Source organism: Cottoperca gobio, chromosome 7, assembly GCF_900634415.1.
Source record: "Cottoperca gobio chromosome 7, fCotGob3.1, whole genome shotgun sequence".
Classification (NCBI taxonomy): domain Eukaryota; kingdom Metazoa; phylum Chordata; class Actinopteri; order Perciformes; family Bovichtidae; genus Cottoperca; species Cottoperca gobio.
Genome location: NC_041361.1, coordinates 11,550,298 through 11,578,288, shown reverse-complemented (window position 1 = coordinate 11,578,288; position 27,991 = coordinate 11,550,298). Strand labels below are relative to the sequence as shown.

The 27,991-nt window shown below is 38.6% G+C and overlaps 1 protein-coding gene across 2 annotated transcripts in view; it reads right to left on the bottom strand.

Moving 5' to 3' along the window:
- Nucleotides 1-448: 448 nt before the first annotated feature.
- The window catches only part of cpne5a (copine Va), a 68,604-nt gene continuing 41,061 nt past the window's right edge, over nt 449-27,991 (bottom strand). For both annotated transcript variants that reach the window (XM_029435702.1, XM_029435703.1), the window contains 11 exons: nt 27,634-27,675; nt 27,407-27,482; nt 25,143-25,196; nt 24,493-24,554; nt 14,492-14,538; nt 13,431-13,612; nt 11,655-11,782; nt 8,912-9,014; nt 5,995-6,052; nt 5,803-5,876; nt 449-4,128 (listed from right to left, as the gene is read on the bottom strand). In XM_029435702.1, coding sequence (XP_029291562.1) covers nt 3,940-4,128; nt 5,803-5,876; nt 5,995-6,052; nt 8,912-9,014; nt 11,655-11,782; nt 13,431-13,612; nt 14,492-14,538; nt 24,493-24,554; nt 25,143-25,196; nt 27,407-27,482; nt 27,634-27,675 — 1,015 coding nt within the window. In that variant the 3' untranslated portion in view covers nt 449-3,939. The remainder of the gene's footprint in view (nt 4,129-5,802; nt 5,877-5,994; nt 6,053-8,911; nt 9,015-11,654; nt 11,783-13,430; nt 13,613-14,491; nt 14,539-24,492; nt 24,555-25,142; nt 25,197-27,406; nt 27,483-27,633; nt 27,676-27,991) is intronic.

Here is a 27,991-nt window from a genome sequence, read left to right as displayed (position 1 = left end):
AGAAGTTGTATGAAGCTTTTTGTGGCTCTAGAGGGAGCTGCCTAAAATCTGATAAATGTTAAAGGTAAAAAAAACAATCTGTTGGTGTGGAGTCAAAAATAATTGATCTTACCTCTCTGGATCCCGCTCCTCATCTCTCCTCGAGGCTACATTAGTCGCTACGAGCAAAACACACCTGAATCTAACGACTCAACTGCATATTGGGTAATGTTTTTAACAAGGAAGAAGAATGTATGGAATAAAAAAGAGGATTTCTCTGGTTGCTCTGCATAGATTTTAATACTTTATTCAATTGTCCATCATGAGTTAAACATCGTTATAGGAGTGCAATGCTAAATCTGTGGAGAGGATATTAAAGTTAATTAAGAGTTGAGGAATGAAAGTTACAGTTCTATCTCATTTGCTTCATCTCATAGTGACCAAACACACAAAAAAAACACATCTTGCATTCTGCCAAAGTTGTCAATAGTTTATTAATCTTCAGTTAAGGCAATCCATTACAAAGCATTTCACAAACCACAGTATGACGACAATATCATGTCCAACACCTGGTTTGGAAATTATTCAGCATGCAAGTCAGAGACCAAGAGAGGTATGTAAACAACCTGGGATAAAACAGGAGTAGTGGCAAGAAGCACCCATACAGAATGTGTCTCATAGGAACAGAATGAAAAGAAAGCAGAGATGCAACATGCTGGAGGTGTCTGTTATCTCTAAACAACATCCCAAGTAACAAACAAAGCACATGGCAGATGCACTAATTAGGTGGAATAAAGGTAGACTACCAAACCTCCTGCCATCGTGGCACAAACATGCACATTGTCTAAAGAGGCCAAGCATGTTGGCACTGAATATTCTTTATATGGGGCTTATGTACATAATTAGAGTTCAGCCTCAAAGAAAATTCTAAATGAAGAGATAATCAAGGCCATTTCCACAGAGAGAAAATAATTTATTGTATTGTTGGAAAGACATCTTTTAGACTGAAAAATATATTTCATAATAACTTTACGATTGCATAAGTGTCATCACTGTGCTCATTTCATATGTATTGATTATTTATTTACTACCGAGGGAAGTTGTTTTTTAAAAGAAAAATACAATGTTAGTAGGACGGGGGCAAAAAAAGCCATCTCGTTCAGTATTAATTACATGAAATGTGTCTGAAAAGTGCCCACAATATACGGCCCCAACTCCACGATATCATTTAATCTATTCTAACAGAAATGTGTTATCACACTGTATATGAGCTGCATGCTGATGCGGACTTAATGAGTGCAAAGTGACGTACTATTCCTAACTCAGTTTCTGTGAGTGATTATTCATCTATGATTGTTTTAAAAGGAAAATGTGAGAAAGAAAATGTATCACGGTGAGAAGCAGAATTTGAAGAGGTTATATATGTCAGTAATTCATAATACTTCTTTAAATATATTTCTCAACAAATGTATTCAATGTATATTCATGAGTTCCTTTTGGCTTGAATGGCTTTCTGTAGAGGTATTCTGGTATTTATGTGTTTGCTGTGATTAAACTTAATGGCCTCATTTAATTTCTGATGAACAAGTGAATTTGGCAGCAGATGAAACGTTGCTTTGTCTTCTGAGGGACAAATGTCGTCACTAATGAAAAATGAAGCAAGAAAGAAAAAGTTAAATATGGATCTGGGCCTGTGATAGAAGGAGTTCAATGCCTCTGGAGTTTATGCAGTATCATACTATATCTTCTCTCTGAGAGCACTAAAGCAATGGGAGTACATTATGCAACTAACAAAGATCATAAAGCGACAGGAATTACATAAATACATTTGCTCTCACAAAACAAAATATAACAACTGTGAGAAATCTGAGCTTCACATTCTCAGAAAACAACACGACAACTCTTTGTAAACGTTAGTTCTCCAGTGTTGTTCAATGAAACTCTCTTAAAGTACAAAACAAGACTGAATAATGCAAAACTCAACAATAAACTCACTTCAAAATGAAATTCATGAATGTTTACTCTTTTCTTGAGACAATGTTAACAGCCACAGTTGAGTTGTAAACAAGGCTTGACTTTGAATGTTGTACAACAAGGCTCAGTACATTATTCTCTCATTATTTCAAAGATCATTAGCGAAGAGTTGTAAGTATAAAAAGTACAGGACACTGGTTGAGACAGCGTGTAATAGTCTGTAATAGTCCTAATCTTTTAACAGTTTTATCATCAACAACATTTTCCGTGTGTACATCTTCAACATGAGACCGTCTGCTGCTGGCAGAATAACACCTGGGTAACTGAATTTGGATATGTTTCCATATAATAGGCACATTTGGATAGAGATGTTGAGTGACTGAGAGATACTAATGGAATAAATGGCCATAATAAATAGATAGGATGTACGCAACTGGGGCACAATGGCTGTAACTCTCTTTAAAAATGTGTATACAGTCACTAAAGAGAAATTCAGAGAACAAATGTGAACTGACTTGAATTCAATTGTAAAACTAAATTGTATCTTAGGTATTAAAATTATATCTTAATGCTTTGTTAGAAAATGGGCTGCATTAGTGTAAAACAATGTTATCTGAGAAAACTAAATTCATTTTCAAAGTAAAAACAACGCATTCATAAGACATTGAATGAATCAGAAAAGATGGACTCGTGATTATTTTCTGTAAAAAACATTCCGCTCCCAAATATCTCATTGCAAGATGTGTGATTGTTCAGTTTTCATTGCAGGGAAACAAATCAAATTAACGAGGAAAACAATATGCATTAGTTTTGTATTTGTAGGGTCCTTTAAAAGTACAGCCCAAAATCCCAGACAATAAACTGCAACCACAACAAACGTAATGGAAAGAAACACAAACAGCGAGATGACGAATGAGATATGGCAGCATGACTTATAATGGAACCTTTTTGCATACAAACATAGAAAGCAAGTATGTGCATTGAATTATTCATCTTTTTTCTGTAAACATACTGTTTTTATGATAAATATAAGTACATTTTATTATATCAGTATAGTAATTTCCTTATAAACATTCTTCCTGTTTCATCCGGTTTGAAACGATGTATGATGTGTTAAAACATAATGCGGGGTCCTTTCCCTTATCTTCATTATCATAGCTGTTGATTCCTTCAAAATAATGGTTTTGACCTTATTAACGTAATAACGTTTGTGCTTATTATTTGGACAGAAATTAGTGCATTCTGTTAATATAAATATTAGAAATACGTATAAGACATGGTGCTGGAAAATCAGTATGGCAACAGCAGGTCCTCTACGTAACTGCTTCCAATCAAAAGTTATCCATCAGTGACGACGATTCATAAACTGCTGAATAGGTTTTATCACATGCTTTTATATTACAGTCCTTATCAAAGTAGAAATGGGGATTATTTTTATTACACTGGTCACAAAATATAAGATGGAAAACTACAGGGAAAATATTACTTTAATCCTCACCCTTTAAAACCCCCTCAAAGGAATAAATGACTTCTGCAATAAATAAAATAAATTAGTATACATATCAAATCCTAGTTTAACACACACCGATTCCAAAAGGTATCACACACATGATACACACTGACACATTCTAATATATGTACGCCTTCAAACAGGCTCTCTCTCTACGGGTTTACTTGCTATCCATTACATCACCATTTTGACAGGTTTCACAGCGAATAACTAAAACCTCCTTCTACACCGGACTCCTCTCAGCGCTCTCACCCTCAAGCACACGGAGAGAAACTCTCCCTGGTCATCAGCAGATTCACCCAAAGTGGTTTGTATTTCTCCAAAACAAAATGGAGTCTCACCATCATTTTGTTTAGCCAAATTAAAATTTATGAAAGGGCCTTTAAGAGTTTCCATCTTCCCAAAGGACGGTTGTGAAGGTAGGTTCCCGGCGACCTCGCCCCTGCCCCACCACAACGCGGAGCTGTGTGTTGGGCTCAGACGGGGTTGGTCTGGGCTTGGTCGCCGGGCGAGTAAGCCGGTGGGACGGGGTTCGGTTTAATGGCTCTGCTCTTCATGTGAGAAATCAGCTGGTCAGGGATCTCGGCCAGTACGTCTTTAGCCAGCCGCGCCATGCTCAGCACGTGGTTGCCTGTGCGGTCCATGTAATCTCTGAACGGGACAAACTGTAAGACATGTATGACTTTATGAAAATATTGTATAATGTGTGTAACCCAGCACTAAACGGATGTATCATACGAGATCAGGAAAGCACAATACGGCCTGTGTTGGGATTTAATTTGTGCTTTCATGGCTTCATTCATATTTATCAAATACAACTCAACCTGTAAAATACAAACAATATAATCTCTGAATATTCTGACGTAACGCTTGATCGGTCCTTGGGCCTAAGCTTTTTTCTATTTACACGCTTCATCTTGGTGAAATAATTAACATATATGTTATTAATTATCACTGCTATGCTGACAATACACAGTTATACATACCTGTAAAACCAAATCGCACTTCACAATTCCTAAGTTTAGAGACATTTCTATCAGAAATCAAAAGAATGGACGAATATGAACTTTTTGCTGTTAAATGCTGATAAAATGCTGTTGGTCCAGTTTAATACGATCATTCGTATCAGAACTTGAGTGTCACCATTGATTGTATTATTTTTGAAAGATTGAACATCCAAAAGACACGATACGGCTCATTCTTTCAGTTAAAAAGAAAGCAGTTGGCTTCAGAGCATTTGCCTATCACACCCCTCGTCTCTGGAATGACCTTCCTGTTGAATCAAGATGTATTACTCATTGGAAGTATTTACGTTCTTTCATTCACTGTTGGCAGAACATTTGCAATGGAGAAGTCTATGCTCGTCGTTTATTCCTGAAAAGCAGCAATTATTTGAGGCTTTCTTCAAGTTCATTAACGTTCTCTTCACTCGCAACAATCTCTACTGGCATCAGAAACTTGTAGGAGAAAACACAAGCGGCCCAAGCGGACCGATCTCTGTTCTTGAGGTCGCCACATGGCATGACTTTAGACGCCATAAGTGGTAGTTTTGAGGATGTACATTCTACATCGATACATGAATAGCCTCCGTAGATAATTTATGGTCCCTGAACACACAACCATAATTCAAGCTTTAAAGCAGGGATGGGCAACTGGCAGCCCGAGCCCTCACTTCAATTTTCAGAAATTAATCTGTCGGAGCTCCCCGAGGGGGGGGGTTCTGTCGGAGCTCTGCAAGGGTTCTGTCGGAGCCCCGCGAGGGGGGGGGGGGAGGTGCTGTCGGAGCTCCGTGAGGGTGGGGTGCAAAGTGACCCTCTGGCAGTGAGGACACACACTTTTTGTGGCCCTCCCTATCCTCAAAGTTGCCCATCCCTGCTTTAAAGCATCACCAGTACTGAAGCTTCAAAGATTAGAGCAAGTTCAAACTTCTATGATGCTGGTACGAGAGGAAAGACTAGAAGGTCATTCAAATCTCAAGAGTTTACCCTCTTTTAAGCATGAAAGTGTTCAGCAAAACTTGCAAAACGTTTATAATTAGATTATGAAAATGAATGTTGTAAATTGTATCCTAATTTTGGTGCACAAGTAAAGGACAAAGAGTCACCACCTGGCGTTCATCCTCTAGCGATGAAGAACATGCACAGTACATTTATCCGATTTCTCAGTACCTAAACTATCAATAACATATTCATGATATATCTTGCAAATAACCGACATCCATCTATAAGCATGGCAGCTAACATGGCAACATAGCCTTTTAACCACTGTGCCTTTAGAAAAAATGAGCCACGTCCTTCCCATGACAAGCTGAGGGAGACAAAACATTAGAAATGTCTCACCTGAACAATGTCTCTCTCTGCCAACTTCCCCCGCGAAGAAATCCTGATGTCATCACCATCCAGCTCAACCATGGCTACAAAGAAGAGGTATTCAAATATGTTCATACTGAAGATGATGCACAATCATTGTTATAATGATTCCGCTGTTTTTTACACATTTGTTCCCCGAAGAACTTTAGTTTCTGTTCTCACCATCGAACTCAGCTTGGCCGACTCCAACAATGATGATTGACATGGGGAGTTTAGCTGCCTGTCGAACCAGAAGAACAATCAAACTGTCACATTGTTTGTAATATTTCCAGTAATCTGTATTTTTCTCCAAATACACTTCTCATTCTACAACGTCAGTATTAATTTGCAGGCACATTTCTCCAGAGAACAGTAACAATATAACTGATAAGTAGCATTTTCTTGTGTTTCACATTATGTTGCATAGTTAGGGTTGTCCAGGGATCGAAAGAAAATACAAAACAAATTTTTCAGCGCAGGGTCCTAGAGGTTGTTACAAAAGCCAGCATATAACAGAATATTTTAGCTAACTACTCGACAGTGTACACATTTTACAGGCCGCTTTTACACTGTGGAACACCAAATGATTTAAAGCACACAAGGGAACACAATGTTCTTGACTTGGTCAAGATAACGTGAATACATTAAAATGCTTTATTCATAAAACAATATGCTATACACTTACATCCTTCAGTCTGACATTATCTATTTATGATTTTTGCATATAGAAATGTTTCAAAAACCTTTAACGTCAGAACAGAAAGGTCACAAGATCTGCTTATTTAACAACAATCTGAACAAGACTTAAACCTGAATAATAAATATTTAATACGTCTTATCTTCCACACTGTTTGAGGTGTACAGGCTTCTCCACTGCAGGAATCTAAACCACATTCCTGATGTGGAGAATGTGAAAGCTCTGGCATGAATGAATGATGTATGCTTCGGGTAGAAATGCATTTACAGCGGTAGAAGTAGGTCAGCTTTCCTGGAAAAACCTCTCGAGGGGACAGGCTTGTCACAGATAGGAGTAAATAGACTGAAGAGGACCATCCTCTTTATGTTCTCCATCATTATTCCCCGCCATCTTCTTTCCCATTTTAACCTTGCCTCCAACAAGCTCATTCTTCACGACCTTTTGCTCTCACATTAAATCCATACATTCTGTTTGCCCATTTCCAGCAGTAAAAGACCACACAAGCATATACCTATGAATGTAATTTCAGACTCAGTATCCGGATCTGAATTATTCAGTATACACCATTTGTTACTTTGCTTGTACTGTAAAGTCACTCAGGGGATCTGACTCCATCAATCTGCCTGAAGACATCCTTCTCTTCATAGACAAAAGGGGCGGCTGAACTGGTGTGAGAGTGTGTGACTGAGCATTAGATTAGATGATGAGCAGTTCGGCACCTTGTGTGGCAGCTCTGCAATCATTGTCTGAATGTGTAAATGTTGGCATGCTGTTTAAAACAGAACCACAATAAATACACAGGGAGTGGTAGCAGATATCTGTTCTCATAATAAAGGATTGAGAAAGGATTTGCACGAGATTGGTAGATAAATGTTTCCAGAAGAAATGCGAACACATCCAGGATGTTTCGGTGCGTGTGTCTAACTGAAGTGGAAATTACAGTGTGTCTACTTTTTGTAATGTGAGATATTCTAGAGGGAAATATTATAATGCTGCACAAGCTATGAGATCTTCCTTTTTTCTTTTTCTTTTTAACAATGCTCTAAAAGATATGGAATACCCTACCAAGAGCTATGAGAGGTTTTTTATTTTGGCTTATAATTAATGTCATTCTTATCATTGTTTGTGACTAATCATCACATTTTTCTTATTCTTAATGGTCTCTGTTTTTTTAAATGAATTATTTAAATGTATTGTTTGTTTGTTTTCAAACCTGAGACTTCAGAGTTTAGTATCAGAGTATCTCTTCAGGTGAAACGTTTGTTTTGTTGATTCAGCAGATGAACAAAGCCAATTGCGGTTCTTCAAGTGTCTCTCAATTTTAAAATATTCATGGGTTTTATGAAGTTAGTTGTCGAGCCAGCCTCCTATCTAAACAACAGACTGACACCCGGAGACATAATCCAATACCTGGGCACAAATCCATTTATATTTTGGCCTACCAGGTCAGAGAGAGACCCTCTTTTATAATTTAAAATCCTGAAATGAAATTTGGAGCCTAAAGGAAAAACATCAAAGCTAAGATGGCACCAGAGGCTGTCCTGTTAGATGTGTGGATACATTCGTCACTGAAGGCAAAGCCGTGCTGGTTTGGTTTGGCCAGTACAGATTAGTCAGCATTAGGCATGTGGTCATCACATTACAACAGGTATCTGCTATGTGCAGTCTTTAATGATATCTCTGAATATACATTACAGCATCTGAGAGCGCAAATAAGAGACCAAAAGTGCACGTAACTCCCTCATCTCTCTGGGCAACGGCTAAATGCCAAGTGGGGCAGGTCGTTCAATCCTTTGCTCTGTGGGCAGAAGAAGGTGCATCCAGGTCCAAACTGAGAGGTGGGAAGGGGCAGCAGGACAAGGCAGGTTCGCAGCAGACAAGATCTTAAAAGGAAGGTGTGGCTGTTCGAATAGTTTGATTAACAGTCGCAAATTCCCTTTAAACCCAGTCTGCTGGGGGTCTGATGGTCTGATGGTTCGCTGGGTAAGAGCTTTGACTCTAATGAAGTGAACATGTTGACCTGAGAGTAAATCTCAGCTGAGCCTCTCAGAAAAAAGGAAACATATTGGAACAAACAGAGCACAGGGGGTGAGACAAGTGGAGCAGAAAACATCCCATAAATCATCAAATCTAGAGCTGCTGGCTTATAAACCCCTCAAAGTAACAGAAAGATGAAGAGAGGTTAGAGAGAGAGAGACAGAGACAGAGAGAGACAGAGAGAGAGAGAGAGAGAGAGAGAGAGAGAGAGAGAGAGAGAGAGAGAGAGAGAGAGAGAGAGAGAGAGACAGAGAGAGAGACAGAGACACAGAGACACAGAGAGCGAGACACAGAGACACAGAGAGACAGAGAGACAGAGACAGAGAGAGGTGAACGTCCTCCGGCTTGTGTTCGAGCAGCACTTACGTTCACTATAGCCTCCTTGGTCTGAGCCATGTCTGATATGACGCCATCAGTGATGATGAGCAGAACAAAGTACTGGGACCCGTCCTGCACAGCTTCTGCATAACTGAGAGAGAAATCACCAGAGTGGTTAAAGACAGTACCACACAGACCATGTTACAGTAAAGCAAGGTATTTTTATTTTAACCTTTATTTATACAGGTCAAATCTCATTGAGACACAGGGTCTCATTCTCAAGAGAGACCTGATCAAATGGTAACAGTACCATACAAGTAAAAACTGATGCAGACAACATGTTCATGGACTTTAATAAAACTCTGGGATTGGTTTGAACAACCACCAACACAGAGAAAGTCCAAATGCAGCAGAGCAGCAACCACTGTGTCAGAGATTAAAAAAGAAAAAACCCTTGCCTGACCTGTGACACAGAAGCCTAATATAGACATGTACATAAGTGAAATACGTTGTATAGTTCTTCACGTCTCGGAGGTCTATACAGACACTATTTTGAAACCCATCAGAGACAGCACAGTGAGTGTGGCCTAGTTTCAATCGGCCATCGCTGGCTTCTCTATGAATAATTTACTCAACTGTTTATGCAAGTAGTGCAGTCTTATTCTTTCAGAGCATTATTGATTGCTTAGCTATTTATTGAACACACTTGATGAGCGAGACGAGGTCGAAAACATGACAGATCATTGTGGGAGCCAAGGACATTCAAATTGATCTATTAGATTTTGAGGTGCTGGCATTTTATTCAAAGAGTGTTCATTGACAAAGACAAGAGTGATGACTGGCACCTCTGTGTCTCACTCCTCTGCCATGCAACAACGTGGGCCACACTCACTGGAGACATTTGATCACATTAGCAGAGTAATAACTGAAGCACCCGAAACAATGTTGTTTAATGGAGAGTCTGTACTTTCAAGATTAAGATTCCTCTATTGACCAGAATGTAGAACATTTAACATATATAACAATTTAACATCATACTGTACATCGAGTGTAATGTACTTTCTCCACTTCAGAAACTTCAAACCCCTTCTACCATAAAGAATGGCATGTTCAATCTTATACGTATGTGGATGATATGATATGTATTGCATAACGTCTAAAGTTAAGGTCTGTTCTCGTAATGTAAAGAGACATTTTAATCTTTCTATCATTGATTTACTGGATGACCTAATTCACTTGTCTCTGTGAATAATCTTAAGTATTTGAGTTCTCCTGCACCCTGTAGGCAAAGAGACTGCAGAACGTCTGCAAATGCTTTTAACTGAGACTATTTAAAGCCACAATGAGACGTTTTATATTGGGCATAAAATCCATAAAGAAGAGTTTTATTTATTAATTGTTTTGTATTCCTTCAAATCACTTATTTTTTCTTTTAGTTTCATTCTTGTGTGTCTATGTGGGTAACTTCGTAAATAAATATCATAACAGGCTTATAACACAGATTTAAGTGTTTATTCATGTATTTGTCGAAGACTACAAGTCCTCCTGTCAACACCCATAAGTTGAGGCTGGTGTATAAATACATAATAAATGACAATATACAACACAGTTTAATAATATAAAATATGTCCTTATGAAAGAAGTTATAATTGTTGAGAAAATCTGTACATTGATAAACGAGTCCTTATATGTATAAATATTCTCGTGCTGAAATCTGCATTTTATTTCTATAATGCCCCTGGACCCCCTTGGGGAGTTCACATCTTTGTCACCTCTTTCACCATTGATGACTTTGCATCCCTGATCATGATTGTATGACTTGTATTTGTAGACGCAGCGGTCATAAAATTAAACTGCAGTCTCAAAAGATTGTTTATGCATTATTGTATGCAAATTAAGCATGGCTGTTGTTTGTGCAGGTTGGACGGGGGAATAGTTGAGTCGTGATGGAGCTTGAATGAGCCTTGAAAACGTTGTAGCCTTGGGGTCCTCCTGCTCATAGGGTAATTGTAAACAAAGCAGAAATACAGGTAAATGCTGAATATGTAATCTAAAACCCAAGTTCACGTCTGCAGTGCACAAACCAGAGTCATTAATATTCAAGTCCAAGTCATGAGTCATCATTACTGAGAGATAAATCCCTGCTGGAGTTTGAGAGTCCATCATTAAAATCCAGGTTGGTGCTGCGCCAGTGCAAACCTGTGCCTTTATATTATTTCAATACCCAGTTTTTCCCCTACCGTTGTGCGCGCCCCCCCAACGAAGCCTCTGAAATTCAAGGTGGTTTTTTTTTTATTGTATTTATTTATATATATTCACAACTCACTTTTCACATTGAACAGGTGCTCTTTTATTAAATAAACTAAACGCTTATGTTTATCTAATTTATGTGCACATTTCAGTTTGCACATTCACATTCTCTCCTCCGCTGTGTCGCTGTGTCGCTCTGTCATCCGCACCACCTAGGGGAAACACTGCCACCGTTTCAATCTTGAGAAGACCATTTTCCACAAATCATGTGAGGCAGCCCCCCCCCCCCACACTTTAAAGCAATATAGCACCTGCGCTCTAAAATATCTGGCCACACATATGCCTGATTACCATTTCTATTCATCTCAGCTTGGCAGCCGATTGTTTATTTTCCCTTCATTATTTCTGCTCAATTCATAGAGAAACCATCACTCACTGTCTTAACACTTCTGACAACGTGTCTTTTTTTGACACATTGACTTTCAAAGAAAGGACAAGTGTGCTCTGGGATGTTCACTGAGACAGCAATTTGTTCTTGTACCTTGCCACATGATTCACGACAGGAGCAAAGTTGGTGGGTCCATACAGCTGAACCGTCTTAAGGCTTTGATGGTAAGCTTCGAGAATTCCCCCCATGCCGTTACAGTACGGGTTCTCAGTGTTGCCATTCTGAGAAAAAACAAAAACAAAACACAAACTGTTGTCAGAATGAAACACAATAGGGCTTGACATAATAATTAATAGTTGATGTAAACAACAATTGGTGTTTCAGCAGTACCACAATCTCTCTGGGAAAAGTCAAACAGTAATTTAATACAAGGCTGAAATATATTAGGAAACTTGCTTGTTTACAATGTTCTCAAATGAACAGATTGATTGAATCTCTTTGCATTTAATCCAGATATAAATCTGGGACATGTTTAGTCTTAGAAAGCACAAAGACTGGATATATTGGCTATGTTGTGCTGTGCTTTGTTGTGTTTTATGAATGCCAAGTTATTATTCTCTTTGTAGAGGAGTCAGATTATCCCACGATGTATCTTTGCAAGTCGTCTACAGATGATAATCACTTACACAGAGGTCCGTGCAGAAGTGCTTTTCCGCCATAAAAGATGGAGTAGTGTGGAGTTACTCTTTTTTCTGAATGACATTTTCAAAACATTATTTGCTCCCAGAGATGTGCTTGTCAAACTTTGCTTCATCAGTTAGCTTTGTTCGCTACGAGGCACATTTAAAACCAGACAAACTGCATATAACTAATATTTCACCCAAGACTCTAACTTCACTTTTAAACCCACTTACAAGACTTAAGCATGAAAGAATGAGGCTTTATTTATATGGTGAAATGAATCTTAATTTGCAAATTTAAATGGAAACATGGAGTGATGCAGACATTACCCAGTAGACAGACTCCTCATTAGGCTCTACTATGCAGCAGCCTGAGCGCATTAACTGGCAGAGAGAAGCCAAATTGATTTAAGGAAATACTTCAACCTAATTTGCACTATAAAGGTAAATTAAATTCACTCTGAATTATGCATTTCTGAGGTGTAGCAGTATTCATCTCAAAATGTATCTATATTGGACATTACCCATACATGAGCATAAATACAAAAATGAATGCTCAAAGATAAGCTCCACTGGGAGGGTCAAATTCATTTTAACATAGAGTCTGATTAACTTTCCGAACAATTCTGATGCTGAATTACAATCCGAGTGGAATAACCAAGCGGCAACCTTCAGTTCTGAAAAGTAAAGCCAATGCAGAAGTGCCTGAAACCTGCATTGACTTTCTAATGGCCAGCAGGGGACGACTCCACTGGTTGCAAAAAGAAGTACGATTGTGTAGAAGTCTATGAGAAAATGTCACTTGATTCATTAACTCAGTGAACCTTTTCCTAATGAGTTTTTAGTCTCAATCTTTAGTTTCAAGTCTTCTTAAATCAGCATGATTTTGTAAATTGTGGTCCCATTAAGAATAAAATAAATTATAAAGGGCGTGGCTACTTTGTGATTGACAGGTCGCTACCACAGCGTTGTCCGATTTGGGCTTTCTGCATTTTAGACTTAGAACTTTAACCCTTTCACCCTGTGTTTTCAGTTCATGAAAGTTTATTGTAACATTTTGTTTGCCTAAAAATATCTTGTTCAGCATTCGGTTGTACTTAGCTCCACCCTCTCGTGTCGCTTCTGGTTCCGAAAAAACAAGAAAACCTGAGGCTTCAAAATGGAAGTCTACAAACCAATGGGTGAAGTCAGACTGATTACGTTTACTTTTTATATACAGTCTATGGAAATAACCCAACAGTTTACTCACCAGAGGGAACTCATGGGAGACCCTTCCATCAGGCGGCAGCTTAGCACCGAATCCCAGAGCGGGGAACATTTTATCACTGTCATAGTCCTGGATGATCTCTCCCACGGCTTTCAGAGCCATGGCATAGGCATTCATCTGGTACGGGTTCATGTAATGCAGTGAAGTGGACTGGGACGGATTTCCTTCCAAGACAAGAGAAGTCAGAGTCAGTGATGCAAACCGTCAGACTGAGGCCGAACTGACAGCTGCGAGTGAGCCAAGACTAAATTGAATGTTCTGAATCAGAAGTGGGACTCGACTGTGACTATCTGGACTATTAGCAACACTGGAATTCAATGTTTATATTTTCCTTTTCATGTTTTTTAAGTTAGTGACATTACAAAAACACCACTGGGAAGATATTGGTTTCCAGGATTTCCTTAAAGACTGGCATAGATCAGTAATATATGTAGATCAAAATATTACGTGCAGTTCAGTGAAAGCAGAGAGAATAAAATACCTTCAGAATGATCTGATAGAAATGTCTGGAGATGTAGTGGAGTAGAAGTAGAAGTTAAATAGATACAGTATATAACATATTTAGAGTACAAAGTAAAGTACAAGCACCTCAAAATTGTACGTATGTACAGTACTTGGCTAAATGTACTTAAACTTAGGGTGTTAGAGTTGAGGCAAGTCATTAGGTGTAGGATTACAGAGGGAGCATGGAGAAAGTTGTAACTGTTATACAATCTTTGCATTTATAAAAATTTAACTTAAAATATTTAATTGATTCCTTTTTGTTGTGCATCTCCACATTTACATGAACATACCATGTCATCATATTTAACTACAGTATGTATTATGCATAGTGTGCCCTTAAATATACACCTTATTGTTTGCTTTGTACCTTCTCTAAATACAGAATTTCTCAGTTTATAACCCATTTTGCTGTGTACATGTAAAAAAAGATGGAATATAACAAGCAGGAAGAAAAATCCAGCCCCCTCTTTGATTCATGGAGAATGCCTTACTCATACATCAGATGACAAATGGAAGCAGAACAGGGTGAAAATACTCACCGTTTGATGCAGTGAAATCAATGGCCACTGTGAAGTGAATCTGAGTCCTGAAACAGATGAATGGGGGAAAGGACGCTGTTAACAAAAGAGAGGCAGAAGAACTCAGCGCTGCAGTTTAATGAGGCTCTGCCTGGTTTCACTGTGCTCTCTGCTCTACCTCTCATCTGGGAAAAGGTGTGACAAATCTAAACCAAAAACTGTAATACAGTGAATAATACACATTTATTGTCTGGGCAACATTGGATCTAATCAGGTTTTTATTATTCAATTTCATGAAGCAGAGACAGCATACATTTGCTTATGGGCAAACCGTTTGGATCTTTAAATAACACTCGAGCTAAAGATTTAACAGAAGAGCAGCAAAGTCGAAACCACAAACACATCCTACAAAAAACATAGAAAAGCTAATAAAGGACAATCTCATAAATGGCGACATAATGCAGCTGGCTTAATGATTTGAACATAACACTGCGGAAAGATATGATTATTAACACGGCACAAGAGGAAAGAATCCCAATTCCTCATTAGCCTGACTATTTACCTTGTTTTTCAGTAACAAAAGAGTCGGCTAAATATAATGTAATGTAGTAAAGATATATAAACATTTACACAATCCTGTATCCTGTGCGCCCGATCGTCCATTATAGTCACCTCATAATATTTATTATCATTTTATTCAACGTAAGGGAATATTTGAGGTTTTCCATTCTCTGGATCAATATGAAAAAAAGCAGCCTCACAAAATGTCTAAAAACTACTGGTTATGTTTTATTCATGAGGCCGTAACGATAGCCAAAACCTTGATAAAAAAACTAAACATGGCCTAACTAGTCTCTGCTGGATTTGCCCATTTCCCCAGTGAGACAAACGAAGAGAGGAAGGGAAGGAGAGCTTAGATCAAAGTTTCTGCTCTTTCATTGTGATTAACACTGATTGCCTTTCCTGACTTCACCTCCATTCAGAAATTCCCACCAGCACAATATGAGAGATAATGGCGACGTCCTCCTGGGAGTCTTTGACCTCAGCTCATTAATCAGCATTGAGCTGACCGCTCAGCTGACAAAGGGAAATTGTTCCAATGGCATGCTGCCTCAATTTGAAAGTCTCTGCTGATTTCTATGGTTGGTTTTGAATGTTAGGCTAGAAGAGCAAAGTAGTGAGTTAGGGTTAAGGGAATGCACGACAGCTGAAGTAGTCACACTGTACCCGTCAGTCAAACTGCCAATTGCAGTCGATCATCAAAGCATTACCTGGAGGTTCATCCTCAGACAGTAGCTGCTACACTCTGCAGTAAGGGTGAGTAACTACATGGTCTATTACTTTTTATATCTGAATGTTTATAAGGACAAGTACACCGCATCGACCAGAGCCACATTTATAGCATTAATATCCTAAACCCATTTACAACTCATTATCCTTTAAATATAAAATATATATATAAAAAATAAACTAGAAGCGCAGACCTCCACCAAGGCCGTTTCCATAAGCAAAGAATGATGCGTGTATCCATCTAGTGATTTGGATCTGCTCCAAAACTCAATGGACTCTTCTTTGGCCCCTGATACACCTTTCCACCAAGTTCATAAAAATCGGGATAGAAGTTTTTGCGTAATACTGCTGACAAACAGACCAACAAACCAAACCATAAACATAACCTCCTTGGTGGAGTTAACAAGAAAAAACATACATTAATATGCAAAACACCAAACAGATTGTACAAATGTACAATAAACGTACGTAACAATAGTCGTGCTCAAACTATTAATGAATGAACAACACCGACTAAAATAGCCATAACCACAATATTCTGTCATTGATCAAATTACAGAATTATCCAATATCAATGTACTTGTCTGGTGATTATCATTAGGCATCTCCAACATGACCAAAGTCTTCCTGGAAAACCTTTCAAACCTTTCTGAACTTTGGTCCAACAGCTGCACCATGCACAAGGTACAGTAAGGGTTTTGTTAGAGGGTTGTCTCCATGCTACCATCTTTCCATCCCGCTCTGTTCAGTAGTTTTCCACTAAGATTCACTGGAAGAACAGGTCCAGAATTCAGGGCGTTCTCATCAGTGCCCCCTTTCTATTAGAGAAAAGAAGCAGAGCATGGACACATGGTCCTCTGGGGAACTTGCTGCAGGAAGAGTTACATCTCCCACCACACAGTGACTGGCTTCAGTTTCACAAATGTTTTTTTCATTCATGTTTTCATGTGGGGAGTTGTTTAAGTCCTGAGCTCACAAATTATTTTGAGACTTAAAATCAATATGTATTGAGGTTGACTGATGCTGCAGTTGGTTTTTCTACGTCTTGAACCAGTAGCTGGTCTTGAGTTACTATTTTTGCCCCTGCATCAAATCTATAGTCCTTGAGAGCGGGCAATTCTTCAGTCATCCTTCAATTTCAGACTCTTCTTAGAGTGACGTATTGCTCGGTGGGCAAATTAATCTACCATCATCTGTTCCTACATTTGATCTGGAGTTTATAAATCTGACACCAGCCTTCATATGGCAACACAACCTGACTCAGAACAAATCCTTCAGAACAGGCTGTCCAATAATTCCCTGTGGGTTTCACCTTTTATATTTCCACTGCCTCGCTCAGCATTTCCTCTTCTCTCCGTTTTGTTCTCAGCTAAAATGGCAGCTCCTCAACCACTGTGTGCATCACCTTGAATTACTGCAAAAGTTTAAAATAGATACAAACGTATCTGTGTCATATTGACTTTCCCCTTGCAGTTAGACAAACACCATATGGCGGGAGTCTTTGTAATGTGAAATCCCTGCAGTCTTGGCAATCTGGGATGGCTGGGAAACTGAATGTAAAGTGAAACAGTGTGACAAAGAATGCAGCTACAGTACACACACAAGCTCATTAGTATGGGCTGTAAATTGGCCAACGCAGACTACATCAATGAGCCGATTGGTGCTTTAATCAGAGGCGGACATATATACACAAGGGTTTAAGAGTGGGGGACACAATGAAGACAATATACAGTTTTATTTTTTCCTTCACTATAGAATGTAATATGTACATCTATATAAAGTATTAAAGATAGATTACTTAATTGTTTTTAAAATCATTGATGTGACCTGATAGTTATTTTTCTTTGTGTGCTTTACTTTAAAATAAAGATTATAAATGCTTTTATTATAATGACATAGTGACTATGACAATTAAAATAAAGGTATTTTAAAAGTATCATATCCAAAGAGCAACTCAAACACAAACTTGTGTTGAGTACAGGAAGCGCTCCTACCCAAATATGTTTTTAAATACAGATTGATTTACTTTATTTAACCTGTAAAACTAAAGTAACTGTTTCTTACAGGCCTGCGCAAAGTCTGCAGGTACTCCTTTTAAGAATACATCTATACAGTCCCAACAACCACCACCGATAAGTTCAGCCTGTATGTAGCCTGAGAGGTAACCGGAGAGCGCAGAGCTCCACCAAAGCCAATTTACGTGTCCTTAGATGGTGATGTTCGTAACGTGGACACAAAATGAACGCGACAAAGATGTGTTGTAGGCCTAAATTAAGAAAGAAATGTCCGACCATTCCCAGTGGAAATTAAACCCTTATATATTTAGTTTGTGGCGGTAAAAGAAAGGTCAGGGAGGTCTACAGTGGCAAGACTCTGAATACAGTTGCATCGATTCCCCAGGCAAAACTGAACACTGTGTCATACATAAGTTTAAAGTAAAGTGTTTCTGCTTCCCTGTAAACAGGACAAACAGAGACCACTGTCAGAAGGAAATACCAACGCAGCACAAATCAATCAACCTTTTCTCTCCTGTGTTTCTGCAAAGTTAACATATAAAATATAAAGTGGGAGAGAAATGAAGAAATATTCCCCAATTTTCAAGAATCAGTGAATATTAAAGGAAAGTATCAGAAGAAGGCGAAGAAAATAAAATGGTGTACTCCTGTAAAAATACCATTCTGCAGTCTGATCACAGAGCAAACCTCAATGAAATGGGAAAAGAAATCGCATCACTTTCTCCCATTTCAGGACAACAAGATATTTTGGGATGAAACTATTAAACCTTAATAAGATTTCTACACAACAGAGACTCACACAAGCCATTACACGGCCGATCACACTGCAGATTTGATTTCAAAAGAAACATTTCAACATGTGATGAAAAGAATATAAATCTTTCATTAGCCTCTCACAGTCAGAGCAGCATGTGGCTTTTGGACTTTAATTACCTCTGTTTGACTTTATCTCTGCCCCAATTGAATGTTAATGAAAATTTATGAAAAACCAATTCACTGTGAAACCAGGCGGGATGTAATAGTGTGTCTGGAGGAGAAATTGCTTTTTTCCCCTCCACTTCAGAATGAATCTCAAATGCATCATGTTAGTTACCACCTATTAGAAAGGGAGCGGTAAAGTAAATATTTATGAAAAGTGAGAAATCAGTAGAAGAAAAATTAAAATACAATTGTTGGTCTTTGGATCGGATGTTTACAGCCTGATTCTGCTCATATTTCTCATCATCTCGTTGCAGTGTTGGCAGACATTCAGGTTCAACTTTTCTTTCTAGTTGCTTTTTTATACATTTGGATGATTTGAAGAAAAGGCGTCTCTTCCACCCATAGCAGTAGATGCCAAATCAAAACGAAACAATCCGTTGGACAAACACTGACTGTGCCAGAACTCATGAATTGCAAATTTTGTTTTTGCAGAATACAATTAAATCTGAGTCTGATATACATATTTTGCAATCTGCCAATGAGCAGAAGCTGTCCTACTGCACATCAATGTCCAATTAAGTAAGACATCTCGAAGAAGAAGAAGAAGAAGAAGAAGAAGAAGAAGAAGAAGAAGAAGAAGAAGAAGAAGAAGAAGAAGAAGAAGAAGAAGAAGAAGAAGAAGAAGAAGAAGAAGAAGAAGTCAGTGTAAGAATGGGACATAAAAACATTCATTACAGTTAAAATAAATGATGTGTTTTTGTTTTAGTGATTTGTTGCAAAAATGTGTTCGCTCAGATAGTTAACGTCTCATTTTTTTATTTTGGTGATAATAATGTGAGCTGATTGTTTCCTCGAATGCCATCTACCCAATTAAAACAGCATACATCTTATGATGAGAGGAAACATGCCTTTAATCTTCATTGGTCCATTTTCAGCCCCCACTGCATGTTCGGCTGTCCCAGTAGGGTAAATCCTTTTGTTTCTAATGAGCTTTTGGGAGTTTTTTCTTATCCTCGATTGAAAGGTTAGTGTTGTGGGGGTGTGTGGTTTAATTTCATAATGTGGGAAATGTGAAGACCTTTGAGACATTAACCGTTATTAAGGGTTATACAAATAATCTGACCTATCTTGATGAATGTTCAGCGGAGAATAGGCTTTAGCTAGAAAGACGAAAAAATACTTAAATGTTGCCTGAAGGTTTTCCACTTGAATTGACAGAAACAGAAACTGCTTTACCTGAACTCTTCAGTTAAACACTCTAAGTCTGGTGTTTGTTTTCCATGGATACAGTCAATCTTGATCCCATCATGGATAATAATAATACATTTAAGCAGCACGCTCATTGTTGTGTCCCTCCACTGCCAGCACTAGTAATCTTGTTTGTTTTCTTCATAAATCTGTCATGCAATCTGCTCCAAGCTGAGAATCTGTTAAATGCTTTAATTTAGCTTTTCCTACTTGATAAATCCGGTTATTAATGATTGTGGGGATTTGACGCAGTGATATTAAATCTTTGCAGTCGTGTCACAAATCTCTCAGATACCATAGCACCAATATATATATAAGCAATGAGATACACATATAAGAGAGATACGGGATGGCCCACAAAGGGGCTCTAGCTCGTAACATAAATATCAAAGGACGAAGTGGAAAGCTCATAAATGAGATACAATGCAGGAAAAAAACCTGGAATCATCTGAAAGACATATGGCACCACAAACTACAGCCTCTAAAATACCACCAAATTGAATAAACACTTCTCTAAAATGGTCCAACAAAAAACTGAATGTTATAACCTTCAAGGCTGTTGCTGTTGTAACAAATCTGTAGTGAATAAATTGGCAAGTGGGTACAAATCTAATTAACATGCAAAACATTTTATTAAAAGCAGAGAAGCAAGTAGTCTTTCCCGAGGTAATAGATTGAAAGTTTAACTGGAAATCATAGAGGACAAATGATCCGTTGAGTGTGAACGCACAAAGAAGCAAAACGTACTAATGAGCTGAGCTCAAATTATGGGATTCTCTATAATGTCCATTTATTTTTTACACATCTTGACTTCTTGGCCACAAGAATTGTACAGTATATGTAAATCGGAGATGTACACACATTGTGTTTTTTACTCTGTTTTTCCATTTTGTATACGCTGTAATGTGGACATGCATTATTAATGTAAGAGGTCCCCTCTCGATATACTCGATATATTCTCTATATACGTCCGTTAGAGTATTCCTGGCTTTTATCCAGAAGAAGACGATATGTACCGTAATAATGATTCATTGATGTCCTTCAACACCAAATATCTTCATATTGTTTTTCACAATTAGGCTAGAAAACCTGGGCTAACTGAAGAATTGCCATTGTTCCTAACAGCCTGGACATTCAGCGTAGGCTAACTATGAGAAAGTGAAGAACGTGGGAATAATTTATAATAATACGAAAAATGTATGAATCATTAAAATTATAATGAATGTGTGCAGGTTTTTTAAATTAAAAAATGTAGGGTTGCTGGGGGTGGAGTTCAATTTATTAACAAACATAATGAGCAAAAGTTAATGTTGCCTTAAATCTCTCTCATGTAGAATATTATCATCAATAAATCATTCTAAAGTCATTCGGACAGCCGTCGAATGGACACAACAAATAGATGTAAAGTATTCATTGCTCGCTGCCTTCAAAGACGATTTGTCACAAAAAAGAAAAGAAAACAAAAGGAGCCTCAATGAAAACAGAAAGGTAGAGACTGAGATAGCCTTTACTTATGACACACACAGAAGTAATGTTGACCCTTCGTGGATGCCCCTTAACTGTCATTTTTTGATGGTATCTTCCAGGCAAGTCTTATCTCCGCTCCTCCTCATGAGACTTTCAATACACAAGGACTTTCACTGTTGAGAGCACTTTTCAAAGAAAACATTAGGGACAATATGACAACAGAAGGCACAGAGTCTGCAACGAGTCTTTCATGATGATTTAAACGACCTCAAGAGAGAATATCAGCACACAGATGCTGGAGCGATTTTCTTTCAGGGATTTCATTTTTTCTTAAAATTGCCATGAGTGTTTTTAAAGTAATAGTCTCCTTCATCTGCCCCTTTTACAAGCACGGAAACCACACAAAATAACATGATGAGCTTTTAACATCTCTAAATATCTGTAACAAAAATATGAAGTACCGCTCTACATAATGCTTCACCCCCCATGCTGGGACACGTTAATAAATGGGGGAAATCTCGCTCTCATTTCAGCCCGAAACAGTTTCATGTGTAGATTACCACTTTTTATTTAACAGATGGCTTCATTAAAAGGTTCAATTCCATTCTGATTTTAGAGCGCTGACATTAAGTAACACATGCCTGCCCTTTAACATCAGATTAAGGTGAAAGTAACGTGTGTGCTGCATTTTATTTAGTTTATTCTAAAGATAACCAGAATTAGATTCAGATTCCTGTCAACACCTTAAACAGACAAAAGTGGCTCTCAGCAGCATTTAGGTTGAACTTTTCATTGCAATTAAAAAGATGCATTGGAAACATAAATCACATTATTGCTTTCCATTCAGGGAAACCTACACTTTTCCTACACGTGTTTACACACCTAAATTAAGTCCAAGTTGTTCTCCTGGGAATAATCTTTCTCAGGGGAACCATCAATGTTTACTCGTTTACTATTGAACAGAAGGCGAGCCGTCTGTCGAATAACTCCGGCAGTAATTACTACTTATTCCTGAATTTTCCCTCTGGGGATCAATAAAGGCTTATCTCATATAATTTTAAAACATGTACTTCAATGGAAATACAATGCAAGTAATCATAAGAGCTCTTGAAACAAGTTCGTCTTTCCGGGTTGTTTTGTTGGAGTGCTGGATTTGATCTATGGTTCATATTACAGTAAAGCAACTTTTTTATTTGCTAGGTGTGAAGCCATTTGCTAGAAATGTCCCCCTTCACTTGAGAAACATGGTTTTGCCATCAGAGGAAAAACCTTTTACACTACTCTTTATGGTGTGATATTGCAATAGATGCAATTTTAGTTTCCAAAAAATCAATTCATATGTGAAAGCAAACTCCCATAAAATGCGACAATGTGCTCTTTTTTCTATCCTATTTTAAATCCCAGTTCTCACATTTAGGTTATACAGAACTTGGATAAGTGTTATGGGGATTTGTGAATATGAAATGCTATGAGATGCACCAACAAAAAGACAAACCCCATTAACTGCAATATCAATCTAAATGCAATACATTTAGATTTGGACCAATAGTGTATAAGTACTTATCGTTTGTCAATTTTTCGTCTCCCTCCATTTTCCTTCAACAAGCAACTAAATCAGAGGCGAACAAATAGTAAAGCTAAGGACAAACACACTTGCGTGCATGTGAGTATGTGTATGAGTGTCCATTTGTGTGAGCTGGAGAGACCAACAAGACAGATCTGGGACACTCAGCAGCAGAAAACTAGAACCAGGTCAGCCACCGATCCAAAGAGAAACATTTCCATATGTGAGAGGGTGCCCGCCCTTAAATAAGCTCTCAGATCTTCTCCATATTTTATCAGTCATTCATATTCACTTACACTACGTCAATGTGGACAACACTTTACTCACATGTGGAAACTTCCAGGCCACTGAGTAACTGCAGTCAATAATAACACTGAAGCAAATGTGGACGGATGCTGCAATATGGGCAGCAGGGTAGAATGCAAAGAGGATGAGTCAGGGGAGCTGAAGTAATGCATTTAAATCTACTGTATTAAATTTCATTTTCCACCACCTTATTTCCATGTACAGTGTGAGTCACAGCAGTGACATGTTTACAATGCCTACAACAATTGCCAATGTATGTATGTATGATGAGTGTTTTAAGATGTGACCAGCAGCGCTAAAGCTCGCACTGTTGGTCGGTCTGTTCACAAAAATGTCCCCACCCTTTGGCAGCCACAGTTTTGGCCCCAGGAGGCTAAAATTAGGCATGGACGTCGTGTGTTCGTGAGGTTGTGAATGAACACGTGGATGCATGCGTGTACGTGGTCGCAGCTATTACGAATTTGCGCTGGTTTTTGATCTCATTCCCTTAGTGTCGCAATATTATATCAAAGCTGCAAGTGCAGTTTGTGTTCAACCACACTGGTTTCCTAGAATAAAGCAGATTTAGATGGATTTTTATAAAATAAATCACCCAAAGTCACACTTGGATGGATTTCCCATGTTAACGACTTGGATGGTTGTATAATTAAGGAGTCGGTCGTATGAAGATTATAATACTGTGCATTGACAGTCTTCTGTCTCTGTCATTTGAATGGTGCTGATATGTTTGCAGTTTGAATGGACTACATTGACCACGTAATGGCCTTGAACGTAACCAGTAGCAAAATGTATCCTTTACAGTAAGCCAGAGGTGACTCTTTATTAGAACAAAACGTAACAGCTGTGCATTTATAAAGCTGACATATTAATTCTAAATCAGATAAAAGTAATTAAAGATCCCCTCCAGGCATGTTTTAAGACGTATAAATAAACTCTGCTTGGAATAATAATTTGTGTGCGATAATTTGTGTGCGATAATTTGTTCCCCCTTCAGCAGATAAATGTGAAAACAGCCTTTTAGTGTCAAACTCCGCACAGACATCACTCTGCACAGTGAAGCTCACACATCCAAGTGAAACAATAAGCAAAACACATTTTTGAGTGGAGGGAAAGTTTAAGGAAATGAATACATTGTCAGACTTTGTGTGTCATTGCCCTAAGGAGCCTGGCACAAAACAGTAACATCATTAGCAGACAAACATTAGACTCACCCTCCTTTAATGTAATCCAGGAAGGTGTGCTCTGACTCCACATTGAATGACAACAAGGACACCTGAGAGAAAGAAAAAACAAAGGTTCAAACCGATTATCTTATGCTTGGTAATGAAGGAAAACTAAATATACCAATCTACACATTAACACTGACCTCTGAGCTAACCACCCACAAAATGACTTATCCACGCAGAATGATTTTGACGGCGGGTAGCATATTAGTATTTCAATCACTGAGTGAACGTCAGTGTGGCTGTGCGCTGATGGATAATCGGTGTGATGGATAACTAGCCACCGATTTTAATTACAGCAAGAGCAGCCAAAGTACTCAGACAGTAACAAAAGCTCTGGCTCATTTATAAACATCCATCACTACTCGCCACTAAGAGGACACAGACGCCAGTCCCTTTATGCATCGCTCTGGACTTGGTTATTCACCCCGTTTCAGGTCACGAGAATGTTTTCCCATGTACTTAAATTCACTGTCTGGATCATAAGCCCCGAGACTTCGAATGGAACAAAAACATTTAACAGAGCTGAACTGCCTTATGCAATCCACTTAGAGGAAACTTCCTGATGAATACAAAAGCGACGGATGGCCGGGGTGTGAGTGCACCAGGTTTGCTCTTATCTCAGAACTCAGCCTCACCGTCCCAGAGTTGATGTATCGCTTTTTCTTTATTTTCTTCTTGGCATTCACCACCTGGTATGAAGGCAGAATAGAACAGAAATATGATGATAACACAAACTTGCAGCACAATTATTTTTTATCCACCCTTGGGCAAGTAATAAAAACATCTTTGTCCTTCTACTCCATGTCTGTAAGGGTAATGGAGCATGGGGACTGAATCCAATAACAGCAGTAGGTGAGAATTGAGATAGCATTGATCATGCCTCGCAGCAAGACACTGATTATCCAGGAGGAGTTTTATAAGAAGCTACACTGTGCTGTACCTTTTACGTGCACATTACCAATCTTGGGGATGGTGCAACACATATATCTGTCCCAACCATTTACTTGTGATAAACAGAATAATAAGCTTATTTCATACTGAATTACAAGGTGTGCAAATCTACCGGTGTAGAATAATGTGTAATGTGGGCAAAAATACACAAATATAAAGGCGATAAGGAAGGCTGATTTTGAGCGATTACTGCCTTAAATTAATGTTACATTTAGAGGCTGCAGACAAAAATATGTGTGCAACAGTAAGCCATCACGGTCAAAAATCTGTAACACTTGTTTTATGGGTCTGCACACAAACATAAAGCCTAAGCCTGGAGGAAAGTGTGCAGTAAATTAAAGTAAAAGATGTCTCATTTTCTCTCTTTCTCCTCCATTCTGCCTCAACTTCTCCAACACACGTGATGCCTTATAGCACTGCGGCCACGAGGGACTCACTATATTGGATTTTTGTTGATATCCAATATTATAAATATATTTTCCAACTTATTTTGGCCTACGCAGTGTAAAACATGACATTTATTTTTATGTAACAGGCTTGGATGATGCTGTCCCTGAGACAATCCTGGAATTAAAACTAATACAATAAATAAAACCTCCACACCGATATATTTGTTTTTGAACCCGTTTTGCCAAGAGTTTGCGTGATACTATGCTCATACAAAGGAAATGTTTATTTCTGGCGGATGCAGATATTTCATTTTAAAGCGGTTATCTGCCGATACCGACGCCATGCTAATATCATTGTGCATTCTTAGCGGCCGTCACTCAGCTACTGCCAGGTTCACATTATGTCGCACAGACATCACCCTCAATTACATCAACCTCTGTTGGCATTAGCCTGCTGTCATCTCAACTCACAGAGCTAATGTTTACAGGGCGCTGCATGTCAGGTTGAGCACACAGGAATCTGCAAAGAGTCTAACACCACGGCCGGTGACCTATTCAAATTCTTTATTTGTCAACAGTGAAAAGGTAGCTTCATGTTGTTTGTGACCACATCTTGAAATTGAATCAAGGGCACTGACCTGAAAAAGAGTGATTGAAGAAATTGCTGTGTTTTATTGTCTAATTAAAATACAGAAAGGTTTGGTGAAGGGTAATAGATGCACCTTCTTCTGCCATATCAGCAGTGTGAAAGGGCAACTCTGCATGCCACTCACTAATTCTGTCTCTCTCTCTCTCTCTCTCTCTCTCTCTCTCTCTCTCTCTCTCTCTCTCTCTCTCTCTCTCTCTCTCTCTCTCTCTGTCTCTCCTTACCCAGCCCCATCTTACCACCACACTCTTACTCTTCATCGGCCCTGTTCTTTTCTTAAACCACCTCCAAGACTAATTCGGAGGCTAATGTAAAATGGGAAGTGTTTTAATGAGCAGATAGAAGCCTCCGAGTGCCGAACAGTAATACCCAACCTAACCCTCCAAGGACCATCATAAAACTGTAATCTGCAGCAATACTGTTGTGTTCCCATTTATATTCTCCCCACAGAAACACCCTTCCTCATCTGGACAAATGCACCACTTAACCTCTCAGATGCCTAATGCCATGTAAGGTGAGGAGGGACAGAGGAGGCTAGCTGTAACTCTGGCTCAATCAAACACAAAGTCATTGAACTTTGGATAACACAACCTTGCTGAGCCGAATGGCGTTCTGTGCATTTGCAGTATGCTTCATGTGCTTCACTTGACTTGAAACAAATTAAGTAATGTGTGCACAAAAATCTTATATGCAGAAATTCCGGTTGTGACCTGTATTCTACTTTAAAGGAATTAAGAGGAACGGCAGGAATAAGCGACATACAACTAGATTTAAAACTACAATTTTCCAGACACAGTGCTATGATTTAAAAAATGTTTTAAACTGAGGTCAACTATTAGTCGGCAATGAAATGTGTAACTATAATTAAACAGAGAGGGTGATAACAGTACCGACTGCCTTTGTCTCCACTCACCTCGTGGACGTTTAACTGGTTTTGACCTCGACACAGCGCTTTGTAGCTGGTGCTGAATTCGCCAATGAAATCGTGGCTGAAGAAAAGAGACAAAAACTGCATGACACACTGTTCATTCAGATACAGGAGGTTCAACCCTGAGAGGTATAAAAAGGAATGTTAGCAAATAAGTAGAAAAGATTGTGAAAATGTAATTTAACTGTACTGTATGTGTGTGCATCAATTACCTCCCGTCTCTGTCCCAGTCATACACCTCCACTTTGATTGTCCTGTAAAACACATCAAACCCGAGGAAAAAGTGATGAGCACATGTATGCACCATGTGAGCCACTACCTCAATGTCCTTGAGGGGACATTTTCCTGAGAGCCTTTCTGAAATGACGCATTAAAAAAAAGGCTGCACAAGCTCATTAATTACTAATGAAGGCTGAATTAAATCAATCAAAGAGAGACTGGTATGTGTCTTGCATGCAAAAGATGCAAACATATTTCTGAGGAGCTAATAAGGGTGACAAGAAATAGCTTTTACCATACATCTGAGACCAAAACAAATCCACGCTGCCTAATTCCTGCCAGTCTTGCATC